The sequence below is a fragment of the Malus sylvestris genome, chromosome 4 (genome assembly GCF_916048215.2).
Source record: "Malus sylvestris chromosome 4, drMalSylv7.2, whole genome shotgun sequence".
Taxonomy (NCBI): domain Eukaryota; kingdom Viridiplantae; phylum Streptophyta; class Magnoliopsida; order Rosales; family Rosaceae; genus Malus; species Malus sylvestris.
The window spans coordinates 30,365,173-30,389,573 of record NC_062263.1 but is presented as its reverse complement, the minus strand read 5'-3'; the positions used below and the strand labels follow the sequence as shown (position 1 = coordinate 30,389,573).

At 39.6% G+C, this 24,401-nt stretch overlaps 2 protein-coding genes across 2 annotated transcripts; both read right to left on the bottom strand.

Annotated features, from left to right (window-relative positions):
• Positions 1-5,176: 5,176 nt before the first annotated feature.
• Positions 5,177-7,713, bottom strand: LOC126620160 (subtilisin-like protease SBT3). Its single transcript, XM_050288651.1, has one exon. The coding sequence runs from the start codon at positions 7,607-7,609 to the stop codon at positions 5,315-5,317; it is 2,295 nt and encodes a 764-aa protein (XP_050144608.1). The 5' UTR covers positions 7,610-7,713; the 3' UTR covers positions 5,177-5,314.
• A 6,548-nt stretch (positions 7,714-14,261) lies between these two features.
• On the bottom strand, positions 14,262-16,951 carry LOC126620161 (subtilisin-like protease SBT3). Its single transcript, XM_050288652.1, has one exon. The coding sequence runs from the start codon at positions 16,949-16,951 to the stop codon at positions 14,660-14,662; it is 2,292 nt and encodes a 763-aa protein (XP_050144609.1). The 3' UTR covers positions 14,262-14,659.
• Positions 16,952-24,401: the final 7,450 nt, after the last annotated feature.

Here is a 24,401-nt window from a genome sequence, read left to right as displayed (position 1 = left end):
TCCTAAAGTTTGAAAATGTTCCACTGTACCCATGTAGTTTACATTAGGTTGCGGTTTGGTGATCTTTAAACTACATGTATTGAGTGGAAAGTCAGACCCAACTACTGGAAATACTAGCTAGGTAGTGTGTTCTTAGCCAATGATAAAGTAGGGAGATCATGGAATTAGAAGATACTAATTACTAATAGATAAAACCAGTGGCATAGCCAAAATGTTAACATAATGGGGTCATAATATCAACCAAAAAAGCTTTATAGGGCCATTTCATCTAGTACCTAGTAGGCACTTGCCAATCCTTACATATACATAAAGTTTATGCCAACATATGTCGACAACTATTATTATTTGTAGAGGTTTGTCGAAGGTGGATGCAGAATACTGTGAAGTAATGTTCATGACTACTGATGACACACCCCGATCCCGATAATTCCCCGAATACCAGGATAGGCACGTGCTGGCCGACACCCGAGGGTGATGAAAGCCATTTATTGAGTGCAAATGCTGAAAACAGGGAATTGATAAGGTTTATAAATAGAAAAGAGTAAAGAATATGCATTTAAGGAACGTGTTCAGAGCATACAACTAACTAGAACACTAAAAGAATGATATAAAATTGAATGAATAAAAGAATGGGTCCCACACCAAAAGAACTCGAAGACGCCGATGCGGAAGTGCCTTGACGTCGAGATTGTATACCTCGATTCTAAGCCCTGAAGGGGGCGCAAAACAAACATGAGTGGACCAATTTGATATATAAATAGTAAAACAGTTATCAAAGTACTAACCCCCAAGTTTTATGAAAACACATATATAATGATAAACATAGGTTTTCCGAAACCTAGCATGCCGTGCATTGTCTCAAATCATAACTTGTATATATAATAATCACTAGTGAATTGTCCGATAACCCCCAGGCCCCATGCCGGCTCCCCGTCTCTGAGCAGACAATCAGAGGAAAATACACTTCAGGCCCCATGCCGGCTCCCCATCCTTGTGCTAAATAGTCAGAGGAAACACACTCTAGACCCTATGCCAACACCAAACCGTCGCCCGGGACGGACCGGAATCTATCCCTACGTCCCGTAGCGGAAAGGACCACTAGGTAAATACAAAACCATTGAACATATATATATTGAAAAACAATTTCATAGTATAAAGTCATCTATCATCTATACTATAAAGAGGTGTTCGAAACATGTTCTAAATATCATCTCGTCATCCATCAGATATTCTATAAAAACATGGGTTATAGGAAAAATAGTAATAATTCAAACTAGCCTCAATAAGCATGTTATCTCACAAAACGTTTCATAAAACGTAATCATCAAATCATGCTTTTCATGTATGCATTTCTACTATTAAAGCATGCATTTTTAGAAGGGGTCCACTCACAGTACTTTGCCGTCGAAAAGTCACGCAGCTAGCGAAGACAGAAACGCCACTATAATTGCCCCTAAGCACATAAAGAGTCCAATAAATAAAACTATATAATAGCAATTGAATTTGGGAAAACGGACATCAGAAACGGATTCAGAACGTCGAATTACCTTAAAAAGGGTCTCGGACAAAAACCCGAAAAGTCAACCCTAAAGTCAATGTTGACCGGGGGGTCAACGGTCAAATTAGGTCTAACGGGTTTTAGGCTTGAAATCCGGATTAGGGTTTAGGTTAAATAGGATTAGGATCTATTGGGTTTGAACTAAATAAGGGAATTGGGTTAGATGAATTTGGGGTTTTAAATGGGTTAAAAGGGTATTAGGGTGAGAATTGGGGTTTGGGCTTTAGCCCAAAACACACACACACGGGGCATGCATGTGCATGCATAACCACACACACACACACACGCCTAACATACACACACACACACGGGCACAAAGGCCCTAAGGCCTCACAATAAAAAAACAGGGCTTTAAGCCCTTAGAAATAATCGGCCCAAGGCCATTTAATAAGGCCAGAGGCCCTTGGGGTGGGGGGGGGGGGGGGTTTAACGGGCTTAAGGCCCAAGGGGAAGGGAAAGGGAAGGCCAGATGGCCTTGGTTTGTCGAGAGGGAAGGCCGGAAATTCGGCCGGAAAACTACCCAACTTTAAACGGCCATAACTTTGTCACTACTCAACAAAATTAAGCGAGACAAAAACGAAAGTTGTAGTACTCAGCGAGACGAAGAGATTGATACCTTGCATGCCGGCCAACTTGCCGTGGTTTGGCCGGTGAGGTGTTACAACTGAGGCTTTTCAACTAAAGTATTCATATAAGAGAGAATAGGAGGACAAATATGATGGAAGAAAATAGAAGCAGAAGGAGGAAGTTGTAATTTAGTTTGTCATAGCTGTTTATAGGGGTCAAATGTAATATACAAACAAATATATATGGGGGATTTTGAAGTTGTTAGGATTAAGGACAACCAATGACCCCATGCTGACTCCACCACTGAATAAAACAGTAATTTAAAATTTATGTACTTTTTGCAGATTATATATGTGATATTGGCTCATTGATAACTTGAATTGAAATTGATTCTTCGCAAATAAATGACATTATTAGAGCTATTGGTTATGATAATGGATGAAGAATTGCTTCAAGGCATGTAGTGTTTATGTTATCTTTCAGATTCTATTCGGCCTCACATCCAATGCGCAAAAGGGTGTGTTTGTCAAAGTTTGGCACACGCCTTAAACAAATCTTAATACTCAAAGAAAGTTTACAAGATGGCTCATGGTTCCTAGCTAGGAAATAACATGTTCACTTTGTTAGATCCTAGAAGCATTTGTATGTGTGTTTTCATTCATCTTTTTCATGTTTTTCATATGAAAATCTGCAGGGAATTATCCTATATATACAGTGACGAAGCCAGGATTTTGGGTTAGGAGGGGCCTCTCACAAATATTAAAAAAAAAAAATCGATGGTAGTTACAAAATTGTTAACCAAAACATCATAGTATATAGAAAAGTAACCAAAATTCAAAATAACATAGCATTGATAATATTACATATTTCCAATAATTAAAATAATTGTCCTCGACGAGTTTTCATATTTTGAAACCGTTGCATAGTATATATATGCTAATTTTACAAACTAAAACAAATTAGGCAAATAGTTAAGAGAAATTGCAAGACATCAATTTAATCATAATTTATAAACAAAAAATTGTAAGAGAAATTGAGAGTAAAATACATACTTTGGGTTGTTGATCAATTAACTAAACTTCAATGTCTTTTCTTTGATGGAATGATGGAATAATGGAATTCTTTAATCTGCAAAAAAAAAAATGTTAAATTAATTTACAATTGTAGATGACAACATATATGAATTAGCAAATTGCAAAAAAATTGAAAATGACAACTTAGAGATTCGAAGTTCATACCTTTGAGGATCATGGAAATTGAAGATTGATCGAAAAGCAATACATAGATATCAACCTTAACCCAGACTGACAGACTACAGTTGACTAGAAACTTGGAGAATAATAAAATACTAATTTTTAGTATTGGGAAAATGAATAGAAGTGTTGGAAGTTGGAATCGGTAGGCTTTAGGGTTAGACTAGATTACATAAATATCCTTAAAATATTTAAAGAGGGCTGGATCTTTTGTCTAGAAAATTGGAATGGTTTAAGTGAAAAAGTCATGAAAAAAATAAAAATAATAAGTAGTATTAATTTTTTTTTATATAAACAAAAGCAGGGTGGGTCTAGGACTACTGTGGTTCTATAGTCCCTCCGCCACTGTATATATACTTATATATAGGAGTACTTATGTCTCTCCAATTGGTGTGCAACTCTTCAATTACACGGTTTACACCCATATATGGTTGCAAATTCATGCTAATATGCCCCCTTGAATTGTGACGAAAAATCACAAATCCCTGGGCCTTATAATTCTACAGATTAGTTCTCCCAATAGGTGCGAACTAAAAGGCAACTCTTTATTAAAATTCTTGTAATTTGAAAAGGGATATGTTATTGGCATTCCAAAAATTTCATTCTACATTCCTTACAAGTGTATTTTTATTTCTAAATATAGAAATTTGGAGTGTAGAATGAGAAATTTGAAGTGTCAATAACAATTCTCTTTGAAAATTATTCAACATTCCTAATAGACAAATAAGTGATTTCTACACACCTTTTTTCTTCCTTTACAAGCTGATTTTATTGTGATTATTAGATTGAATAATTCAAAGAAAAATCACCTCAAATTTTTTTAAGGAGAATAATAAGATAGAAATAAACAGGAGTATGTAAAGATGAAAATGAGCTTGTGGAAAAATGAAAATTATAAAATTACTATAAATTTGTAATAAAAACACAAAGAAAAGTAAAAGAAATTAATTGTATGTGTAATGGAGAAGAGTAGCACTAGTTTGTGCGGAAGGATATAGGAAAAAATAAAAATGTTATAAGTTAGAAAAATACAGCAATAATATCCAGCCAAGTCAACTTCACATGCAATGGTACATATATATAAATATATAGTTCAATAGCAATAATGCAAGGAACCTTTTAACGTATCCGATCCAGCCTACTGGCCCACTAGGCTGTAAGTTGGAGGAGAGTTCCTTTCACTCACTACTTGGTTACCCAAAATTTGAATGCAGATAGAGTCTGGCATTACACGGTGATCGTTCATTCAAATAGTCAATTATTAAGTTCACATTCTATAGTGGACCATAATAGTTCACCACTTGAGCAGTAACTTTATCTCAGAAGTAGAAACAAAACCAAGATTCGTCCTTAGCGATGGAGCATGTATATGCTGGTCTTTAAGTAAAAAACCAGCTATAGCCTTGCGTTGGGTAGAAACAATATGATTAACAAAACAAAACAAAACAAAACAAAACAAGAAAGAAAATGAAGTTCGAATCTTCTCTATACTTATGTTCTTAAGTTTATTATTGAATATTTCCGATTATGCAACAAAAAAATGGGGGTAAGGCTAGCCGACATTCACCTCTCCCAGACCCTACGTAAAGTGGGAGTCTTGTGCACTGGGTACGACCATGCAACCAAAAAATAAATTTTTTTAATTATCTTTGTTGCTTTCACCGAGTAAAAAAAATTTTATTGAATAAAGAGAAATACCTTTAGCCATTTTTAAGTGGTTGTTTGGCCAATAGTTAGAAGTCAAAGAAACTTTAAGTTCAATCCAATCATGCTTTAAGTTCAATCCAATCATGTCATATTTTACAAAGAGAAGTTTATTCATTAGTTCATTAGTTCATAATCATTCCATTAGCTAAAATAGACTCCCTTTAATTTTCTTAATACTAAGCATGCAGCATGCATAGATTTTATTCTAGCTACATACATGATCATCAAATCAAACAAGTGGTGACACTACAATCGGGCTCCTGACAGTGTATTTTCCATTTTGTTCGATCCAAACAAGTGCGCCAGCAGAAGCGTTCCCTTTCTTCTTCGCATTGAAATTTATAGTGACCGTAAAACTTTGCTTCTCATACTTGTATGCAAAGATCAGTATCTCTGGGGAGACTGTTACCTGAGAACCCTTTGGAGCAACCACCGAAGCCATGTACCTAGCCGCGCCATCTCCCACATTTGTTACGGTCCTCTGAAATGTTTGAACCCTTGTCTTTGTTTTGTGATGATTGTTGTACAATGCGATGAAAGATGGATAGTTGAGATCAGAAGATGGTTTGGAACAATCATAGGCGTGTGATCTAGTGATGGATAAGATTTGGTTACGCGTAAAGTTCGTGGAGCATAAGAGATTGACATATTCTTGTGGAGTTGCATCGTATACTAGGCCCGGATCAAGTGCTCTATTAGGATCGATGTGACCTGCTCCCATAGCTAATGGTGAAGCAAAGTTGAAATTGTCACCGTCGTCAAGAATTGGATTGCCGGTATTGTCCAATGGGTTAGCTGTGGTCATCAAAGCAGATCTAATTGCTGCTGCACTCCATTCCGGGTGCGCACCTTTCAGTAGAGCAGCTACACCTGAAGCATGAGGGCATGCCATGGATGTCCCGGATATCAAATTGTAGTTGCTAGGTAAGTTCACATTGAACCCGATTTTACCCGCTGCAACCTTAGGAACCCAAGCAGCTAAAACTAATGACCCCGGTGCCATTACGTCCGGCTTCAAAATGCCCGGATAACTTTTTGAAGGACCTCTCGAAGTGTAAAAAGCAGCAGCGGGTGCAGGCTTTGTATTGAGCAACGTTTGTTGGAAATTTATGCTGACAGTAGGGTTTTCACTTTTTAGTGCGTACTCGATCACAGAACGCCCATCCTTCGTATTCACCACAACGCCAGGAGTTGCAACGTGACCTAATTCGCGTATCTCAGGATTATTGGTAATAAAGATAGCTCCAAGAAGCCCCGATTGGATGATGTGAGATATTTGATTACGAATAGGCACAGTGTCATCGCATATGATGATCGCATCTGGGGCAGTTTCTAGCGCTGCGGTTGAGTTGCATGCTGAGAATGTCTTGTTGTAAACCAGTTGCGAGTTTTCGACTAAGGAGTTTGCTGGAAACAAGGTAAATCCAGTAATGGTTAAACCATTACCAAAGGTTAATGCTCCTCCAAATGAGCGGTCTATTGTGCCGGCTGCAACGGTCAAGACCCAAGGGATGCCATTGTGCAATTTCCCAAGCTCGGGGCCTTCATTTCCGGCCGAAGCTGAAACCACCACACCCTTCTCCATGGCTGCAAATGAAGCAATCGCTACGGGATCCTCGTACAATGGTGTGTCATCAAAGCCAGAGGAAATTGAAATAACATCAACACCATCAGCAATAGCTTGGTCCATACCAGCTAGAACATCAGAGGCATAACGCCCCTCATCCCAGCTAACCTTGTACATGGCAACTCTGGCACGCGGTGCTACGCCTCTGGCTGTGCCTTTAGCGTAACCAAAATAAGATGCCCCGTCTACGTAGTTCCCTGCAGCTGTGGAAGATGTATGCGTCCCATGCCCTGCACTGTCTCTAGCCGAGTTCATGCTGAGTGTGACACCGGGGTTTGCAGCCATGACACCCTTATTAAAGTATCGAGCTCCAATCAATTTATAGTTACAAAGAGAGGCATTGAACTCTTGTCCAACCTCACATTTTCCTTTCCACCTAGCTGGAAGACTTTTGGTCATACCTTCATCTCTGAAGCTTTCACTCTCCGGCCAGAGACCGGTATCAATGACACCAATGATGATGTCGTCTCCATAATCCGAAGCAGGCCACAGCCCGGCGAAGGGATTGAGGTTGAGGAACTGAGTGGTGTGGGTGGTGTCGAGCGTAATGGACTTGTCAGCGTAAGCTGAGACGAAACCCGGGGACTTTTTTAGAGTCACTAATTCATCAGCAGATAGAACTGCACTGAACCCATGAAAGGCATTGTCATAGGTGTACAGAATGGAAGGCAAGATTTTGTTGCCATCGAATGAGGTAGGGTATTCGGATTTGAATGAATCGACGATGGAGGAGTACCAATGGTCATGGCTAGTGTAGGACTTGGGCATGAGGGACTTGTCCATGTGGACAATATATGTCGACCTATCTGCGAAAGACACATTGACATGAAGAGCCAATAGAAACAATGCAACAAGAGAGAAAATGAAGGGAAGAGGAACCCCATTGTTATGCCGCATGGTTTCTTTTAGCAACCAGAGCTTTGCTTGTGGAAGGATTTACAGTCTACTGCTTGATATATATGGAAGTGAATGAGATATACCGAATTTCGGAAGTAACAAAGAAAATGCAGTGCAAAAGAAGCCAAAAAATGATGATAAGGAACCGGCATATGTGTTGTTGAAATTTTTTAGGTCCACCACTCTAACGACACCGATATTATTCTCAATTTTATCATTGCCCAATCCGTCAGGTGTGAGTTTTTACCACAAAAGATCTCGGTATTAGTTAGAGTAGGGTAATTATATTTAAACCCATGGTTTCTTTTTATCCCCACCGATGTAGGACTTTAACACTCTCCCTTATGTGTAACCCCATTTAGCAACCAGAGCTTTGCTTGTGGAAGGATTTACAGTCTACTGCTTGATATATATGGAAGTGAATGAGATATACCGAATTTCAGAACAAAGAAAATGCAGTCCAAAAGAAGCCAAAAAATGATGTGAATGAGATATTCCGAATTTCAGAAGTAACAAAGAAAATGCAGTGCAAAAGAAGCCAACAAATGATGTGAATGAGATATTCCGAATTGCAGAAGTGACACGGAGCCGGCATATGTGTTGTTGAAATTTTTTAGGTCGACGGGTCTGGGGAGCCCCACTCCAACGACACCTATGTTATTTTCAACTTTATCACTTATCCAATTCGTCAAGTGTGGGGTTTTTACTACAAAAGGCCTCGATATTAGTTAGAATGGGATAATCATATTTAAACCCATGGTTTCCTTTTATCCCCATTGATGTGGGACTTTAACACTTCCCTCACGTGTAACCCCATTTAGTGGTTCACACGTGGAGATCCACACATCAACAATTGAAACTCAAATGTCGGCTCCAATGGAGTCCAAACTTGTTTTCAATCTTTTTTCAGGAAATGACTCTTAGAACTCAGAGGTCAACTCTATGTTAAGAGTCCAAGCTTGTTTCCAAGCCCACACTTCATTGTGACAAGCCTTTGGCTTGCACGGGCTCGTAACCATAGGTTTTGATACCATGTTGAAAAATTTAGACCAATTGGCCAGGGCCCTACTCTAACGGCACCAATATTGTCCCCAACTTTACCACATGCCTAATCCGTCAGGTGAGAGTTTTTTACCACAAAAAATCTCGGTATTAGTTAAAGTGAGGTAATCATATTTAAACTCATGGTTTCCTTTTATCCCCACCGATGTAAGACTTTAACATGTGTAGCATAGTAGCTTCAACTTGTTGTGCTAAACAGGAAACCTTTTGAATTGATAATTGTGTCTTGACCCAATACAATTGATCCAAACCCATGTACACGGAAAGATTCATGCACATGCTAGAGAGCTATAGCAAAGTCTAAGTCGGTGTGCTATGACTAGAAAACTCTAGCAAAATAGCATCAATTTGAAAAAGCCAAGTCAGTTGACTTAGGCTAGAATAATCAAGAAAAATGTTTAGTTGTAAAATTGTGAGGAAAAAAACAAAGAAAAGAAAAGAGTCACACGCCCCGATCCCGATATTTCCCCGAATACCAGGATAGACACGTGCTAGCCGACACCCGAGGGTGACGAAAGCCATTTATTGAGTGCAATTGCTGAAAACAAGGAATAGATAAGGTATATAAATATAAAAGAATAAAGAATATGCATTTAAGGAACGTGTTCAGAGCATACGACTAACTAGAATACTAAAAGAAATAATATAAAATTGAATGAATAAAAGAATGGGTCCCACACCAAGAGGACTCGAAGATGCCGATGCGGAAGTGCCTTGATGTCGGAATTGTATGCCTCAATTCTAAGTCCTGAAGGGGGCGCAAAACAAACATGAGTGGACCAAGTTGATATATATATATATATATATATTTATTTATTTATATAATAAAACAGTTATCAACGTACTAACCTCCAGGTTTTATGAAAACACAAATATAATGTTAAACATAGGTTTTCCGAAATCTAGCATGCCGTGTAATGTCTCAAATCATAACTCATATATAATAATAACTAGTGAATTGTCCGGTAACCCCCAGGCCCTATGCCGGCTCCCCATCCCTGTGCTAAATAGCTAGAGGAAACACACTCCAGGCCCTATGCCAACACCAAACCGTCACCCGGGACGGATCAAAATCTATCCCTACGTCCCGTAGCGGAAATGACCACTAGGTAAGTACCAAACCATTAAACATATATATATTGAAAAACAACTTCATAGTATAAAGTCATCCATCATCTATATTATAAAGAGGTGTTCGAAACATGTTCTAAATATCATATCGTCATCCATCAGATATTCTATAAGAACACGGGTTATAGGAAAAATAATAATAATTCAAAGTAGCCTCAGTAAGCATATTATCTCACAAAACGTTTCATAAAATGTAATCATCAAATCATGTTTTTCATGTATGCATTTCTATTATAAAACATGCATTTTAGAAGGGGTCCACTCACAGTACTTAGCCGCCGAAGAGCCATGCAAACTAACGAACAAGAAAACGTCACCAATAATTGCCCCTAAGCACATAAAGGGTCCAATTAATAAAACTCTATTTTAACAATTGAATTTGGGAAAACAGACATTGGAAACAGATTCAGAACGTCGAATTACCCTAAGAAGGGTCCCGGATAAATTCAATAGAATACTCCATAACGGAATATTCCCCATAAAGGGTTTTGAGCCGGCTAGGGTTTAGGGTCATGACTTAGGGGTTTAGGGGTTTAGGTTTAGGTAGGTTGGGCTTAGGATAATGGGTTAATGGGTTAAGGGTTTTCTACCTTAAAAAGGGTTTTGGGTTAATAGGTTAGAGGATCGGGTTAAGGGTAAAATGTTAAAGGCTTTAGGGTTTTAGGGAATTGGGTTTAGGATTTGGGCTTAGAAGTTTTAAGGGAATGGGGTATAGGGACCCGGCCTCAAGGCCAAGGGCCTAAGGTGAAACGGCCCGAAGGCTTTTTTAAGCCTTTAAAGGCTTGGATTTTTAAAAGGAATGGCCCAAAGGACCTTTTACATTAAAACAATAAATAAAATAAATAATAAAACTGAAATGGGTTTTGGGTTGGCTCGGCAGGAAAGGCCCAAAGGGCCTGGGTTTGGTGGGTCGCCGGATCCAAGGAAGAAGAAGGCCGGAATATGGCCGGAAGGTTATCTAACTTTATACACTCATAACTTTGTCAATAATTAACGAAATCAAGTGATTCAAAAACGGAAATTGTAGCCCTCGAAGAGACGAAGAGAATGGTACCTCGCACGATGTCTAACTCATCGTAGTTTTGCCGGAAAATTCCTCGAAAGCCGTCGGACTCGCCGGAAACTGGATAAGATTCAAATGTATATAACTTCTTCAATACTCAACGCAATTGGGTGAAATAAAAAGAAAAGTTGTAGTACTCAGCGAGAAGAAGAGATTTATACCTTACAAGCCGGCCAACTCGCTGTGGTTTGGCCGGAAATTGCCTCGAAAGTGATGGAATCCTCGTCGGAAATCTGGGGAAAGCTCCCCGAGTTGTTTCTCACTACAAACCTTCACCAAAGTACCTAAAATGAGTCCTAACTAGAGTTTGATCGATCTAAGGAAGATTAGAGAGAGTCCCAATGCTTACCAAGGTTGAGGGTTCATCGGAGGAGGGAGTTGTTCTCCGAGCTTACGGTTTCGAAGGTTGGTATTCGTTCTGTCCTCCGCTGAGATGGTGACTTGGTGCATCCATGAAAGTGTGTATGGGTGTGGGTGTGTACGTTTGTATGTATGGGTGTCGATCGGGAAAGAGCCCGAGAGAGAGGTGAGCTCGAGAGGGAGAGATAAGGGAGAGTAAGGGAGAAGAGAGAAGAGAGAGAGAGACTTTTTAGAAGAAAGAAGAAAAATAATAAAAGAAAGGGAAAGGGAACAGGGGACAAAACAGGGGTGGGCCCTTGGGCATACCATTTAAGATTCAAAAATAATTTTAAAAGTAAGATAATCTCAAATTTAGTGAAAATACAATTTAAATTAGGGACGGATGTAACAAAGAGAGAAAGAAGTGAGAAAAAAAATGAAGAAGTTTGAGAGTGTTTGAATGTTTCTTCTTGTATTAGTTTGTGTGAGAATAAAAAGTTTTTATGTATTACCTTGAGCGTTCTTTATTTCTCTTGCCTATCAAATATCCGGTACATTATATTCTTCTTTGTGAGATAAACATCTCCAAAGTAGCGAAGTCTCTTTAAGCCCCAACAAAACCTACGTGTAAAATTATGAACTAGCTAAGTCAGTACATTAGGATAGAGTACGTATATATCTTGATATAATTATTACAAACCACGGTTAAGAATAATTAAGAAATGGGAATAATACATCTATCATGTGTTTTAGGCCAGGTTAATTGAGAGCATCATTAAGACGCCAAGAACATAATACCCATCTAATCAAGAAGTTGGTTGTTAAAAATGTTTAATTACTTAATTAGCAAGCAGGCTGTCAAATTGTTTAATTTTTAGTATCCGAAGAGAAGGGATTGAGGTGTTGATCTGGTGCCAAACCGGTCATCGCATGGCTAACGTTTTCTTGTCGTTAGATCATTAGCCGATGGATTAGATCCTAATTCCAAACAGGATTTGGTATATAAATATTCCAGAAACTCACAAAGCATACATTTCCAAAACGCCAGATACCAAACACCAAACAACAAAAGAGGGAGTGAATAATATAAACACCTAATTCAAACAGAAAATAGTGCCAAACACTCACGGTTGTTTCAGTCATTTAGGCCGGGTTTTGCAGTACTTCAGATTGAGCTAATCAAAGTGGTAATCCCAGTCGATGAATTCATTTTTATATCAGGCAACAAACAGAAGAAAACATATCTTAAAGCTAATCTAAGTTCAGCTAAAAGATCTATCTTGGCAGCACCTTAAAAAAAGGAAGAAGAAAAATGTGCCTAATAAAAATTAAATTAAACATGAACATAAGAGATCAGATGATATATGTAACAAGTAAAGCACATAGAACATGTTCATTGTCCCAAAAAAAAAAAATAGTGAATGAATTATCCTAACGGCAGACCCAGATTGTCACAATTTTGCAAAGCATGGGTACTAAACTGTTAAAATTCAAAATGAACGTTCTAACATGCCTTAATTATGGCAAAAAGATGACGCGGCGTTAGTTAATTAATTAAACTTGAGAGCATGGCCGCCAAGCTGATCAGAGAATACATCAGTAGCATCGTCCTCCATTTCGCGCTGTTCAGGAGTTTGATCTTCCCTAACCCTATTTCCATCGAAAGTGAAACGCATTACTTCGAACATAAGATTTTTACGTTCAAAATAATCTTCGCATCAGATATTGGAGCGGCACAGTGCCACCAGTCCTGTAGTACATGTCAGGTTCATGCTGTTTTTTCACCCTGAGAGTTATTCAAACTTCTCCTTCCATAAGGGATTCCTGGATGGCTGATGAGGGATTCCTGGATGGCTGCCGGTCTTCTGTCCATTCCCACAACTAGTACCGCTCGAAAATTCTCTGCTTGGAAAACCTTGCAATCCCTCAACATTGTATACGCGCGCACACAGATATATTGTTGAATTGTAATCTTGTCTTGGGCCGGGTCCAGCCCATGTTGAAAAGGCAACACAAGATTCATGCAAATGCTAGATAATTCTAGCAAGACATGTCGGTGCATACACTGAAAATGCTAGAGAATTCTAGCACCAAAGTCGGTGCATCATGCATGCATATTAATATGCTAGACAATTCTAGCATTTTAGCTTATTAAGTCGGCAAGGCTGCTTAATGGATTGTTATAGAAAACTCTAGAATAATTATAACTTGAGTTTAGGATGAAGAACCAAATTCCACCGACTTGGTAAGTTGGTAATGCTTGCCTATAAATATAGGCGTGAGAGTGTTGTGATGTAAATAAGAGAGCAAGAAGTGAGAAAAAGAGTGAAGAAATGTGAGAGTGTTTGAGTGTTTCCTTTTGTATTAGTTTGTGTAAGAACAAAATTTTGCATAATACTTTGAGTGTTTTTTTTTTTTTTGCCTATCAAATTCCGTTACGTCACATTCTTCTTTGTGAGATAAACATCTCCAAAGTAGTGAAACATTTTTAAACCCCAACATATATATATATATATATATATATATATATGGGGATTTCAAACGCCTTGTATAATTAATTTGAACATTATATTAAAGAACTCTCAAAATTCTTCCCTGCATATATATATATATGTATACAATGGTGGATCCAAGATTTAACATCGGGTGGTCCTAACATAAACAAATCAAGGATGATTTTTGCTTGTAATATCGTTCCATAATTCTAATTTCTACACACATCAATTAATCAAAACAAAAAACCATATCGACTGATGAAGCTAAAAAATTATATAAGAACTAACAACACATCCAAACAATATAAAAAAAAAATCATAACAAATTAATAATAACAACAATTCTATTATGAAATTTGTTGGTATTCAAGAGTTTACAAACTCAATACCAATTATGTGGGTGATAGGTTTTCTAACTCAATCACACCTCTCACTTGTTACTCTCTTTACGAAGCTGGACAAAAGAAAAGAAAGAAGCAGCAAGCTTCTTGAAAAAACATGCACTTGATATATTAAAAAGAGTTTCAACTCTATTGCTGAAAATGGGAATGGAATTACAAAACGCCTTACGGGAAGGCTTACTTATACATGGAGATTAAAGAACCACACAAGTGGTTTTAATAAACAATACAAAACAAAGACTAACACATACAAAATAAATGAAGGTGTTCAAAATCTTTACATCCTTTAAAACACATGCAGCAGCTTTAGACTTTTGCACGCACACACTCTGCATTATTCCACTGGTTGCAATCCACAATTTCGGTCTACACATGGGAAGCTTTAATTTTTGGAAGGTGCAGCTGCAGAAGGATTAAAACCATGCTAGTTGAAAAGGATAGTTGTGCAGACAACTATTTCCATACTATTGGCATTTATTTTTCTCAGCAGCACGCCAACATTGTAATAATGTTTTTATTTGAACTTCCAACAAAATTAACATCCTACTTGACCATCAGCTCAAACAAGAGGTGACACTACAATTGGGCTCCTGACAGTGTATTTCCCATTTTGTTCGATCCAAACAAGTGCGCCAGAAGAAGCGTTCCCTTTCTTCTTCGCATTGAAATTTAAAGTGACCGTAAAACTTTGCTTCTCATACTTGTATGCAAAGATCAGTATCTCTGGAGAGACTGTTACCTGAGAACCCATTGGAGCAGTCACCGAAGCCCTGTACCTAGCTGCGCCATCTCCCACATTCGTTACGGTCCTCTGAAATGTTTGAACCCTTTTCTTTGTTTTGTGATGATTGTTGTACAACGCGATGAAAGATGGATAGTTGAGATCAGAAGATGGTTTGGAACAATCATAGGCGTGTGATCTAGTGATGGATAAGATTTGGTTACGCGTAAAGTTCGTGGAGCATAAGAGATTGACATATTCTTGTGGAGTTGCATCGTATATTAGGCCCGGATCAAGTGCTCCATTAGGATCGATGTGACCTGCTCCCATAGCTAATGGTGAAGCAAAGTTGAAATTGTCACCGTCGTCAAGAATTGGATTGCCAGTATTGTCCAATGGGTTAGCTGTGGTCATCAAAGCAGATCTAATTGCTGCTGCACTCCATTCCTGGTGCGCACCTTTCAGTAGAGCAGCTACACCTGAAGCATGAGGGCATGCCATGGATGTCCCGGATATCAGATTGTAGTTGCTAGGTAAGTTCACATTGAACCCGATTTTACCTGCTGCAACCTTAGGAACCCAAGCCGCTAAAACTAATGACCCTGGGGCCATTATGTCCGGCTTCAAAATGCCCGGATAACTTTTTGAAGGACCTCTCGAAGTGTAAAAAGCAGCAGCGGGGGCAGGCTTTGTATTGAGCAACGTTTGTTGGAAATTTATGCTGACAGTAGGGTTTTCACTTTTTAGTGCGTACTCGATCACAGTCCGCCCATCCTTCGTATTCACCACAACGCTAGGAGTTACAACGTAACCTAATTCGCGTATCTCAGGATTATTGGTAATAAAGATAGCTCCAAGAAGCCCCGATTGAATGATATAAGATATTTGATTACGAATAGGCACCGTGTCATCACATATGATGATCGCATCTGGGGCAGTTTCTAACGCTGCGGTTGAGTTGCATGCTGAGAATGTCTTGTTGTAAACCAGTGGCGAGTTTTCGACTAAGGAGTTTGCTGGGAACAAGGTAAATCCAGTAATGGTTAAACCATTACCAAAGGTTAATGCTCCTCCAAATGAGCGGTCTATTGTGCCGGCTGCAACGGTCAAGACCCAAGGGATGCCATTGTGCAATGTCCCAAGCTCGGGGCCTTCATTTCCGGCTGAAGCTGAAACCACCACACCCTTCTCCATGGCTGCAAATGAAGCAATCGCTACGGGATCCTCGTACAATGGTGTGTCGTCAAAGCCAGAGGAAATTGAAATAACATCAACACCATCAGCAATAGCTTGGTCCATACCAGCTAGAACATCAGAGGCATAACGCCCCTCATCCCAGCTAACCTTGTACATGGCAACTCTGGCACGCGGTGCTACGCCTCTGGCTGTTCCTTTAGCGTAACCAAAATAAGATGCTCCGTCTACGTAGTTCCCCGCAGCTGTGGAAGATGTATGCGTCCCATGCCCTAAACTGTCTCTAGCCGAGTTCATGCTAAGTGTGACACCAGGGTTTGCAGCCATGACACCCTTATTAAAGTATCGAGCTCCAATCAATTTATAGTTACAAAGAGAGGCATTGAACTCTTGTCCAACCTCGCATTTTCCTTTCCACCTAGCTGGAAGACTTTTGGTCATACCTTCATCTCTGAAGCTTTCACTCTCCGGCCAGAGACCGGTATCAATGACACCAATGATGATGTCATCTCCGTAATCTGAAGCAGGCCACAGCCCGGCGAAAGGATTGAGGTTGAGGAACTGAGTGGTGTGGGTGGTGTCGAGCGTAATGGACTTGTCAGCGTAAGCTGAGATGAAACCCGGTGACTTTTTTAGAGTCACTAATTCATCAGCAGATAGAACTGCACTGAACCCATGAAAGGCATTGTCATAGGTGTACAGAATGGAAGGCAAGATTTTGCCATCGAATGAGGTAGGGTTTCCGGATTTGAATGAATCAACAATGGAGGAATACCAATGGCCATGGCTAGAGTAGGACTTGGGCATGAGGGACGTGTCCATGTGGACAATATACGTCGACCTATCTGCGAAAGACACCTTGACATGCAGAGCCAACAAAAACAATGCAACAAGAGAGAAAATGAAGGGAAGAGGAACCCCATTGTTATGCCCCATGCTTTCTTTTAGCAACCAGAGCTTTGCTTGTGGAAGGATTTACAGTCTGCTGCTTTATATATGGAAGTGCATGAGATAAACCAAATTTCGGAAGTAACGAAGAAAATGCAGTGCAGAAGAAGCCAAAAAATTATCAAAAGGAGCCGGCATCTGTGTATCAGTAGCTTCCAACTTCTTTTGCTAAACAAGAAACCTAGGTGTAAAATTATGAACTAGCTAAGTCATTACATCACGAAAGAGTCCGTATCTATATAGCTACCGATTATCGAACCGTTACTCAATTATTACAAACCACAGTTAAGATTAATTACGAAAGTTAATACATCTATCATGTGTGTTAGGCTAGGTTAATTAAGAGCATACTTAAGACGCCGAGAACATAACCCATCTAATCAAGACAGATGGTTGTAAAAATGTTTGATTACTTAATTAGCATGCAAGCGGTTAAATTGTATATTCTTTAGTATCCGAACAGAAGGGATTGAGGCGTTGATGTGTTGCCAAACCGGTCATGGCATGGCTAACGTCTTCTTGTCGTTGGATTATTAGCCCATGGACTATGTCCTAATTCCAAACAGGATTTGGTGTATAAATATTCCAGAAACTCACAAAGCATACATTTCCAAAACGCCAGATACCAAACACCAAACAACAAGAACCAAATACAAACAGAAAATACTGCCAAACACTTATGGTTGATTCAGTCGTTTAGGCCAGGTTTTGCAGTACTTCAGATTAAGCTAATATATGATCCTCGTCGACGAATTCATTTTTATATCAGGCAACAAACAGAAAAGACATATGTTAAAGCTAATCTAAGTTCAGCAAAAAGATCTATCTTGGCAGCACCTGAAAAAAAAACGAAGAAGAAAAATGTGCCAACAGAAATTAAATTAAACATGAACAAAAGAGATCAGATGATATATGTAACAAGTTGTTTATACCATATTTAGGGCCTCGTATTTAGATCTCGTACAAATACTCAGGGGACTTAAATGTAATTATGGGATAAAGGAAGAGGCAAATATGTAATAAGTGAGGAGTCCTTATTCTATAAAAGGACCCCTCACCCTCACAATTGGAGGGGGCCTCACTCTCACTCTCGGAGGCCAATTCCTAGGCCTGAGATCCCCTCTCTCATCCTCAGAAGCTCTCAGAAGCTTTCACCCTCTCCCTCTCTATTCCCTCAAATAAATACATAATCAGTGTGGACGTAGCCCAAACCTTGGGGTGAACCACGATACATCTTGTGTTATTTACATTTCTTGCAGATTCACGGTCGGATTTACGTTGTTCCAAGACCATCCGGTTTTGTGCATCAACATTTGGCGCCGTCTGTGGGAATCGACACAAAAAACTATGTCGGTTCTCTTTCATTTTTTTCATCAAATTTCACCACCGTGAATCTGCAAGAACCATAAAAATTTCAGATCTCTGTGGCTGCTCAAAGCTGTTGCTCAAAATTTCAGATGGGCCAACTTTCTTTTCATCTGCTTAAAGCCTGAAATTGGATCTCCGTGGTCTTTGCAGAAATTTGCAAATTACCTCTTCTCAATTTTGTACCATACTCATGTCCAACACAACCGCAACACAATCCCTCAGAAACCCATCTGCCCAGAATTCCAAAAAAGGTCTCATAGCTCCGCACCACAAAATCCTCGTGGAGACCCTGCCCCCTGATTCTTCCAAATGGGTGAGCTTGATTCGTGAACAGTGAGGGTGGCGGCCGACTCCATCGCCGCCGATCTCCACATCCATCGTCGCCATGCTCACTATGGCAGACACTCTTGATTTTCTGTCTTTCGGGGGAAAAACCTTCACATCAGAAACAGATCCTTGTCCAGTGTATTTCTCCAGAGACGCTGCCACTGCTTCCGGAGACTCGACGGAGGAAAATCCATACAACTGAGGCCAAAAGACCGCAGAGCTCGAAACCTGAGGAGGAGTGAAGCCAGGGTTTTTGGGGTTGATGGGATTTTGGTGGGGGAAATTAAGGTTTTGGGGTTGTTGCGGTGGCTGACCCCGTCTGCTGCAGGAGGAGCGGCGAGAAAGAGAGAACAGCAAAGAGAGAGATAGCAGAAACGAAGTGAGAGAGATGGTGTCGTTGGTCACCAAGAACAACCCACACAACAAAATCAAAGTTTTAAATTCAGGAGAGAGAGAGGAAGCAGAAGCAGCAGGAAGAGCTATGAAGTTGTTGAAATGAGAGGTGGGATCTCTGATTCTCTACGCATCTGCTTTCTACGCCTTCATCATCCATCGATCCCTCCAAATCTCTCGCGATCAGAACCTCATCGAAGACTCCGCGTTGTAGGTGAATTTTGACATCTGGGTTCTGCCTGATTTCGAGCTTCCCTTTCTGGTTTGTTATCAACTAACTGATTCAGCTTTTGGAGAGCCTAATTTCTGCTTCTGGGTTCTCTGAGGAATTTGATCAGCTCGAAGTCACTAAGGACGAAGGCGATGGAAATGGCGGTATCAATTTTTCAATCGAGTCGGTGCACATCCTAGTCGGTGCAAGTTGCTGTAGGCACATGTGGGATTTGTACATGCAGAGTAGCCACACCAGCACGAGTCAACTGCTGTGTTTTTGGCAGGAGGCTTTCGAGGCGGAGTTCAAGCATTTGAGCAGCGACGTTGCTGCCGTACGTGACGCCGCTGTTTCGAAAATTGCCAAGATGTCCATCCGCTCCATCGTTCTTGATCCCATCCCACTTCAATCAACGGGTCAAGAAACAGAAAAAATATCATAAAGAAAAGCAAAAAAAGGAAAAAGAAAGTAAAAGCAAAACAAAGCAGCGCAAGGAAAAAGAAAGAAAAGCAGAAAAGGAAAAGAGAAAAGAAGATAAGTTCTCTATTATTAATTATGTTATTATTGTCTACCATCTTCTAAAAAACAGCAAAAGCAAAGCAAAATAGAAAAAGGAAAAGACAGAGACAGAGATAATGGATGGGCACGACCAAAGCAAGTGGGTTTGGCAAAAAATACATTACAAATCAAGGTGGACAGAGAATGAGCGGGGAGATCAAGAAAAACATCAGGAAAAGAGAAAGTAAAAGCAAGGAATAAACATCCCATCAGAATGATGTAATTTATTATCTTTCGGAGACATATGTATAAACCCCATCAGTGGGTAATATGTATAAACCCATCAGAGGGTAAAAAAAAAAAATTAAAAAAAAAATAAAAAAATAAAAATAAAAAAAGGAAAAGCCCAAAACAAATGGGCTGACATGTTGTGGAAGGCGAAGACCCATAAGCTTGAAATAGCACCAACCAGGCGAAGACTCATGTCATTCATACATAAACATTCATGAGCATCACTCATGATAATCATACATAAACATTCATGACCATCATTCATGTCAACATTCATGAGCATCACTCATGACAACATCCATGAGCATCACTCATGTCAATCAACATAAACATTCATGAGCATCACTCAGGTCAATCAGCTTCAAAAGCTTCATTACAGAGCTCTAACTTCAAAGCTTCACTTGCAAAGCTTCACTTGCAAAGCTTCACCTACAAAGCTTCAGTGCAGGGTATACAAATACCGCCTCCGAACAACCGCCACTTCGGCCCATACATGGATTCAATTTGAAGTCTCCAGCCAACAGACTCTATTGACCGAAGACTTGGGGGACTACATTATGTACCATATATTGGGCCTCAACTGGGCCTCATAAAAAATACTTGGGAGACTCTAGCCCATCACTTATGTATTGAGGAGCGAGCCCTTATTCTATAAAAGGGACTCCTTCACTTTTAGAGAGCACTCATGAAAAATATTGGGGAGACTCTAGCCCATCACTTATGTATTAAGGAGCGAGCCCTTATTCTATAAAAGGGACTCCTTCACTTTTAGAGAGCACTCATGAAAAATACTTGGGGGACTCTAGCCCATCACTTATGTATTGAGGAGTGAGCCCTTATTCTATAAAAGGGAATCCCTCACTTTCATTAGAGAGCACCCATTATTCATGTACTGAGGAGTGAACCCTTATTTTATAAAAGGGATCCACTCACCACCATTAGAGAGCATCGCCGTCTACTGAGCAACCGCCTCGCCGCGAGCATCAACTCTAGCCCATCATTTATGTATTGAGGAACGAGCCCTTATTCTATAAAAGGGACTCCCTCACCTTCAACACCACAAGCCGAGCCAACCAAGGCAATATAAGCCACAAGCTGAGCAACCTCGCAACATGTGACAGTTGAGCATCATTTCAGATTGAGCACCGCCTTATATCGAGCATCAGTTCAAGATAACATCTAGTTACTTCGGCCCACACATGGACTGAATTTCAAGTCTCCAGCCAAAAGACTCTCTTGACTGAAGACTTGGGGGACTACTGTTTATACCATATTTAGGGCCTCGTATTTAAATCTCGTACAAATACTCAGGGGACTTAAATGTAATTATGGGATAAAGGAAGGGGCAAATATGTAATAAGTGAGGAGTCCTTATTCTATAAAAGGACCCCTCACCCTCACAATTGGAGGGGGCCTCACTCTCACTCTCGGAGGCCAATTCCTAGGCCTGAGATCCCCTCTCTCATCCTCAGAAGCTCTCAGAAGCTTTCACCCTCTCCCTCTCTATTCCCTCAAATAAATACATAATCAGTGTGGACGTAGCCCAAACCTTGGGGTGAACCACGATACATCTTATGTTATTTACATTTCTTGCAGATTCACGGTCGGATTTACGTTGTTCCAAGACCATCCGGTTTTGTGCATCAACATTTGGCGCCGTCTGTGGGAAGAAAAATGTGCCAACAGAAATTAAATTAAACATGAACAAAAGAGATCAGATGATATATGTAACAAGTAAAGCACATAGAAGTATAGAACATGCTCATTGTAGTGAATTAATTAACCTAACGGCAGACCCAGAGTGTCACGATTTCGCAAAGTACGGGTACTAAACTGTTAAAATTCCAAATGCAGGTGCGAACATTCCATCGAAAAGAAAAGCACATCTTCGTACAGTAGATGTTTGCGTTTGCAGTAATCTCGCATCACCTACTTGAGCAGCACGTTTTCGACTGATCTTGTAGCACAAGTTAGGTTCATGCTGTATTTGCACCTTGAGATTTTATAGGATCTTGTTCTTTCACAAGAGCCTCATGCAGGATTCGTTGGTGATTGTTGGCCCTCCGTCATCCATTCCCACACTGCTTGTAAATCCACTGCTGTTTAATTTCACAGATTATCTATGGATTTCAAACACCTTGTATACTTTTAATATGAACATTGAACACTATAGAAAACTTATTTGTTTTCGTTTATTCTTTTGTTCTAGTGTGACGGACTCATCCTTATGCAACGAAACCACTTATTAAATAAGGCCACACCATCAGAATAATGAAGAATTAATTATCAATATCAAACACAGAACCTCGAGTGGTGTAGGAGCCCGCATGCCAGAAACATTAACAAACCAACCTCAAACGAAGAGGCCCAAGCAAAAGAAACCAATATGAAAGAGTGACCTAAACATGGGGTGGCAGATAGGCAAAGGGCTTGCTGGTTATGAACATTCAACCCTGTACTCGAGGTCCTGAGTTTCAATTGTATAAAAATAACGATCATGATTGGGGGTGGGGATGGATAGAAGGAGAGTATAGACGAAACCCGAAGCAACTCGTCAAATATCAAAAGACTACATTCATCCAGCTGCAGATTGTCATCAACACAACACTAAAGCAAAAAGTCACTACACATGCTGAATCCAAAATATTGTATCTAGATTTCCCAACAGAAATGAAACATGAACAAGAGAGGTCTTTCTTTCTCCATCAAACAAGCAGCATAGAGACTGTAATCTAGCCTAGGCAAATTTCACAAGATGATGAGTTAGTTAATAGCCTCCTCCGCCACCAATCATATCCACCATTGCATCAATAGCATCATCCTCCTCCATCTCGAGCTTTGCAGGGGTATCGGTTTGTTGGACCCTTCTTCCATCATAGAGGAACCGTGTCACTTCAAAGCTCACATTTAGACGTCTGCAGTAATCTCGAGTTACATGTTTAAGCTGCATATGGAGACCGGTCATGTAGGAGATGACAGAACCCTGTTGGCTCTGCACCTTGAGAAGAATCATAGGATCCCCGTCTTTCTCAGGAGAAAGCCTGACTAGCGGTTCACTGGTGATTGCTGGTACGTGATCGTCCATTCCCACAACGTTCAAACAAGAGTTCTGTAAAACCGCAAATGAAAATCAAGAAAATATGAATCAAGCACAGATATATTAACATTGTGAACTAATGCAGCCGCTAAAGCTACATCCATCCATTTCAACATCTCATCTGTATATACTCTCTAACGTAAATTTGAACAATTTATAATGCTCGAACCTTAAAGATGGATGCTTTATGTGTACATTACAAAGGCCAGACAGCATGTTTCGAAAGCATTTAACCAAACACCTAACCAGTTAAAGATGATATCTTTCAAATTCAAGCAAAACATGTGAGATTTTGAGGACAAATGGGGACCTGATTAAACCATTTCGCTCTTATTTTCGATGCAAAATGCTGAATCGAAAGCATCGAAAAATAGGTCTGATTCTGTGCTAGCCTAATCAGCTTATAGTATGAAAACCAAACCCCCTATACAAAATCACCGAAAACAAACCCAATCCACTCACCATAACAAAACAAAGCAGCAAAATGAACCAAAACAGAACAGAAATCTGCAGAAGTGATAGAAGGAAAGGAAGAACTAGAGAGGAACAAAGATAATCAGCCACGACAACAAAAACCCAGAAAAGATTTCAACCCTCAAGTTGAAATAAGCCAACAAATTCAGAAACTTTCTCAAACCAAAACCAATTTTTTCAAAAAAGATTTTACCTTTCTGTGCCATGAAAAAAGACATCAATAAACACCAAACCAAGATACAAGAAATAAATTTAAAGAAAGCACAAATTTTCAAAAACACAGAGCAAAAAAAGATAACCTTTTTTTTTTCCAGAGGAGAGTAAGAGAGTGAGCTTTCAAGTTTTTGAAGTGGGAAAATGTATAATATATCTCTCAGCCTCTCAGCTGCTTTCTGCAAACATTATTGATCCTTCCTGCCCATCATTTTTCCCTTTTGTTGTGCGAGCTTTTGTTTTGATGGTCCAATTTGTTCAGGTAGTACCAAATATTTCCTTTTTAGTCATCAATCCTGCGTGTTATCTATATGCATTCTGGAGGAGAGATAGAGAAAGAGAGAGAGAGAGAGAGAGAGGAAATCAAATTTCTTGTCCTCTAGTCAATTAATTGATGTTTTTTTTTCTTTTTCGAGTGAAAGTTGCTTAGTAGTTGAATTAAGTAAGAATAGTGTTATTCACATATTTATTTTTATATCTCACATACTCTTGTTAACTTTTTGTCATTAATCTTCTTCATTCATTTGATCTTATGACCAAAATTAAGAGTGTGTAATAAGTAAAAA

Excerpts from the sequence above, each read along its gene's own strand:
- LOC126620160 (XM_050288651.1), bottom strand. The coding sequence starts at position 7,609 with ATGCGGCATAACAATGGGGTTCCTCTTCCCTTCATTTTCTCTCTTGTT.
- LOC126620161 (XM_050288652.1), bottom strand. The coding sequence starts at position 16,951 with ATGGGGCATAACAATGGGGTTCCTCTTCCCTTCATTTTCTCTCTTGTT.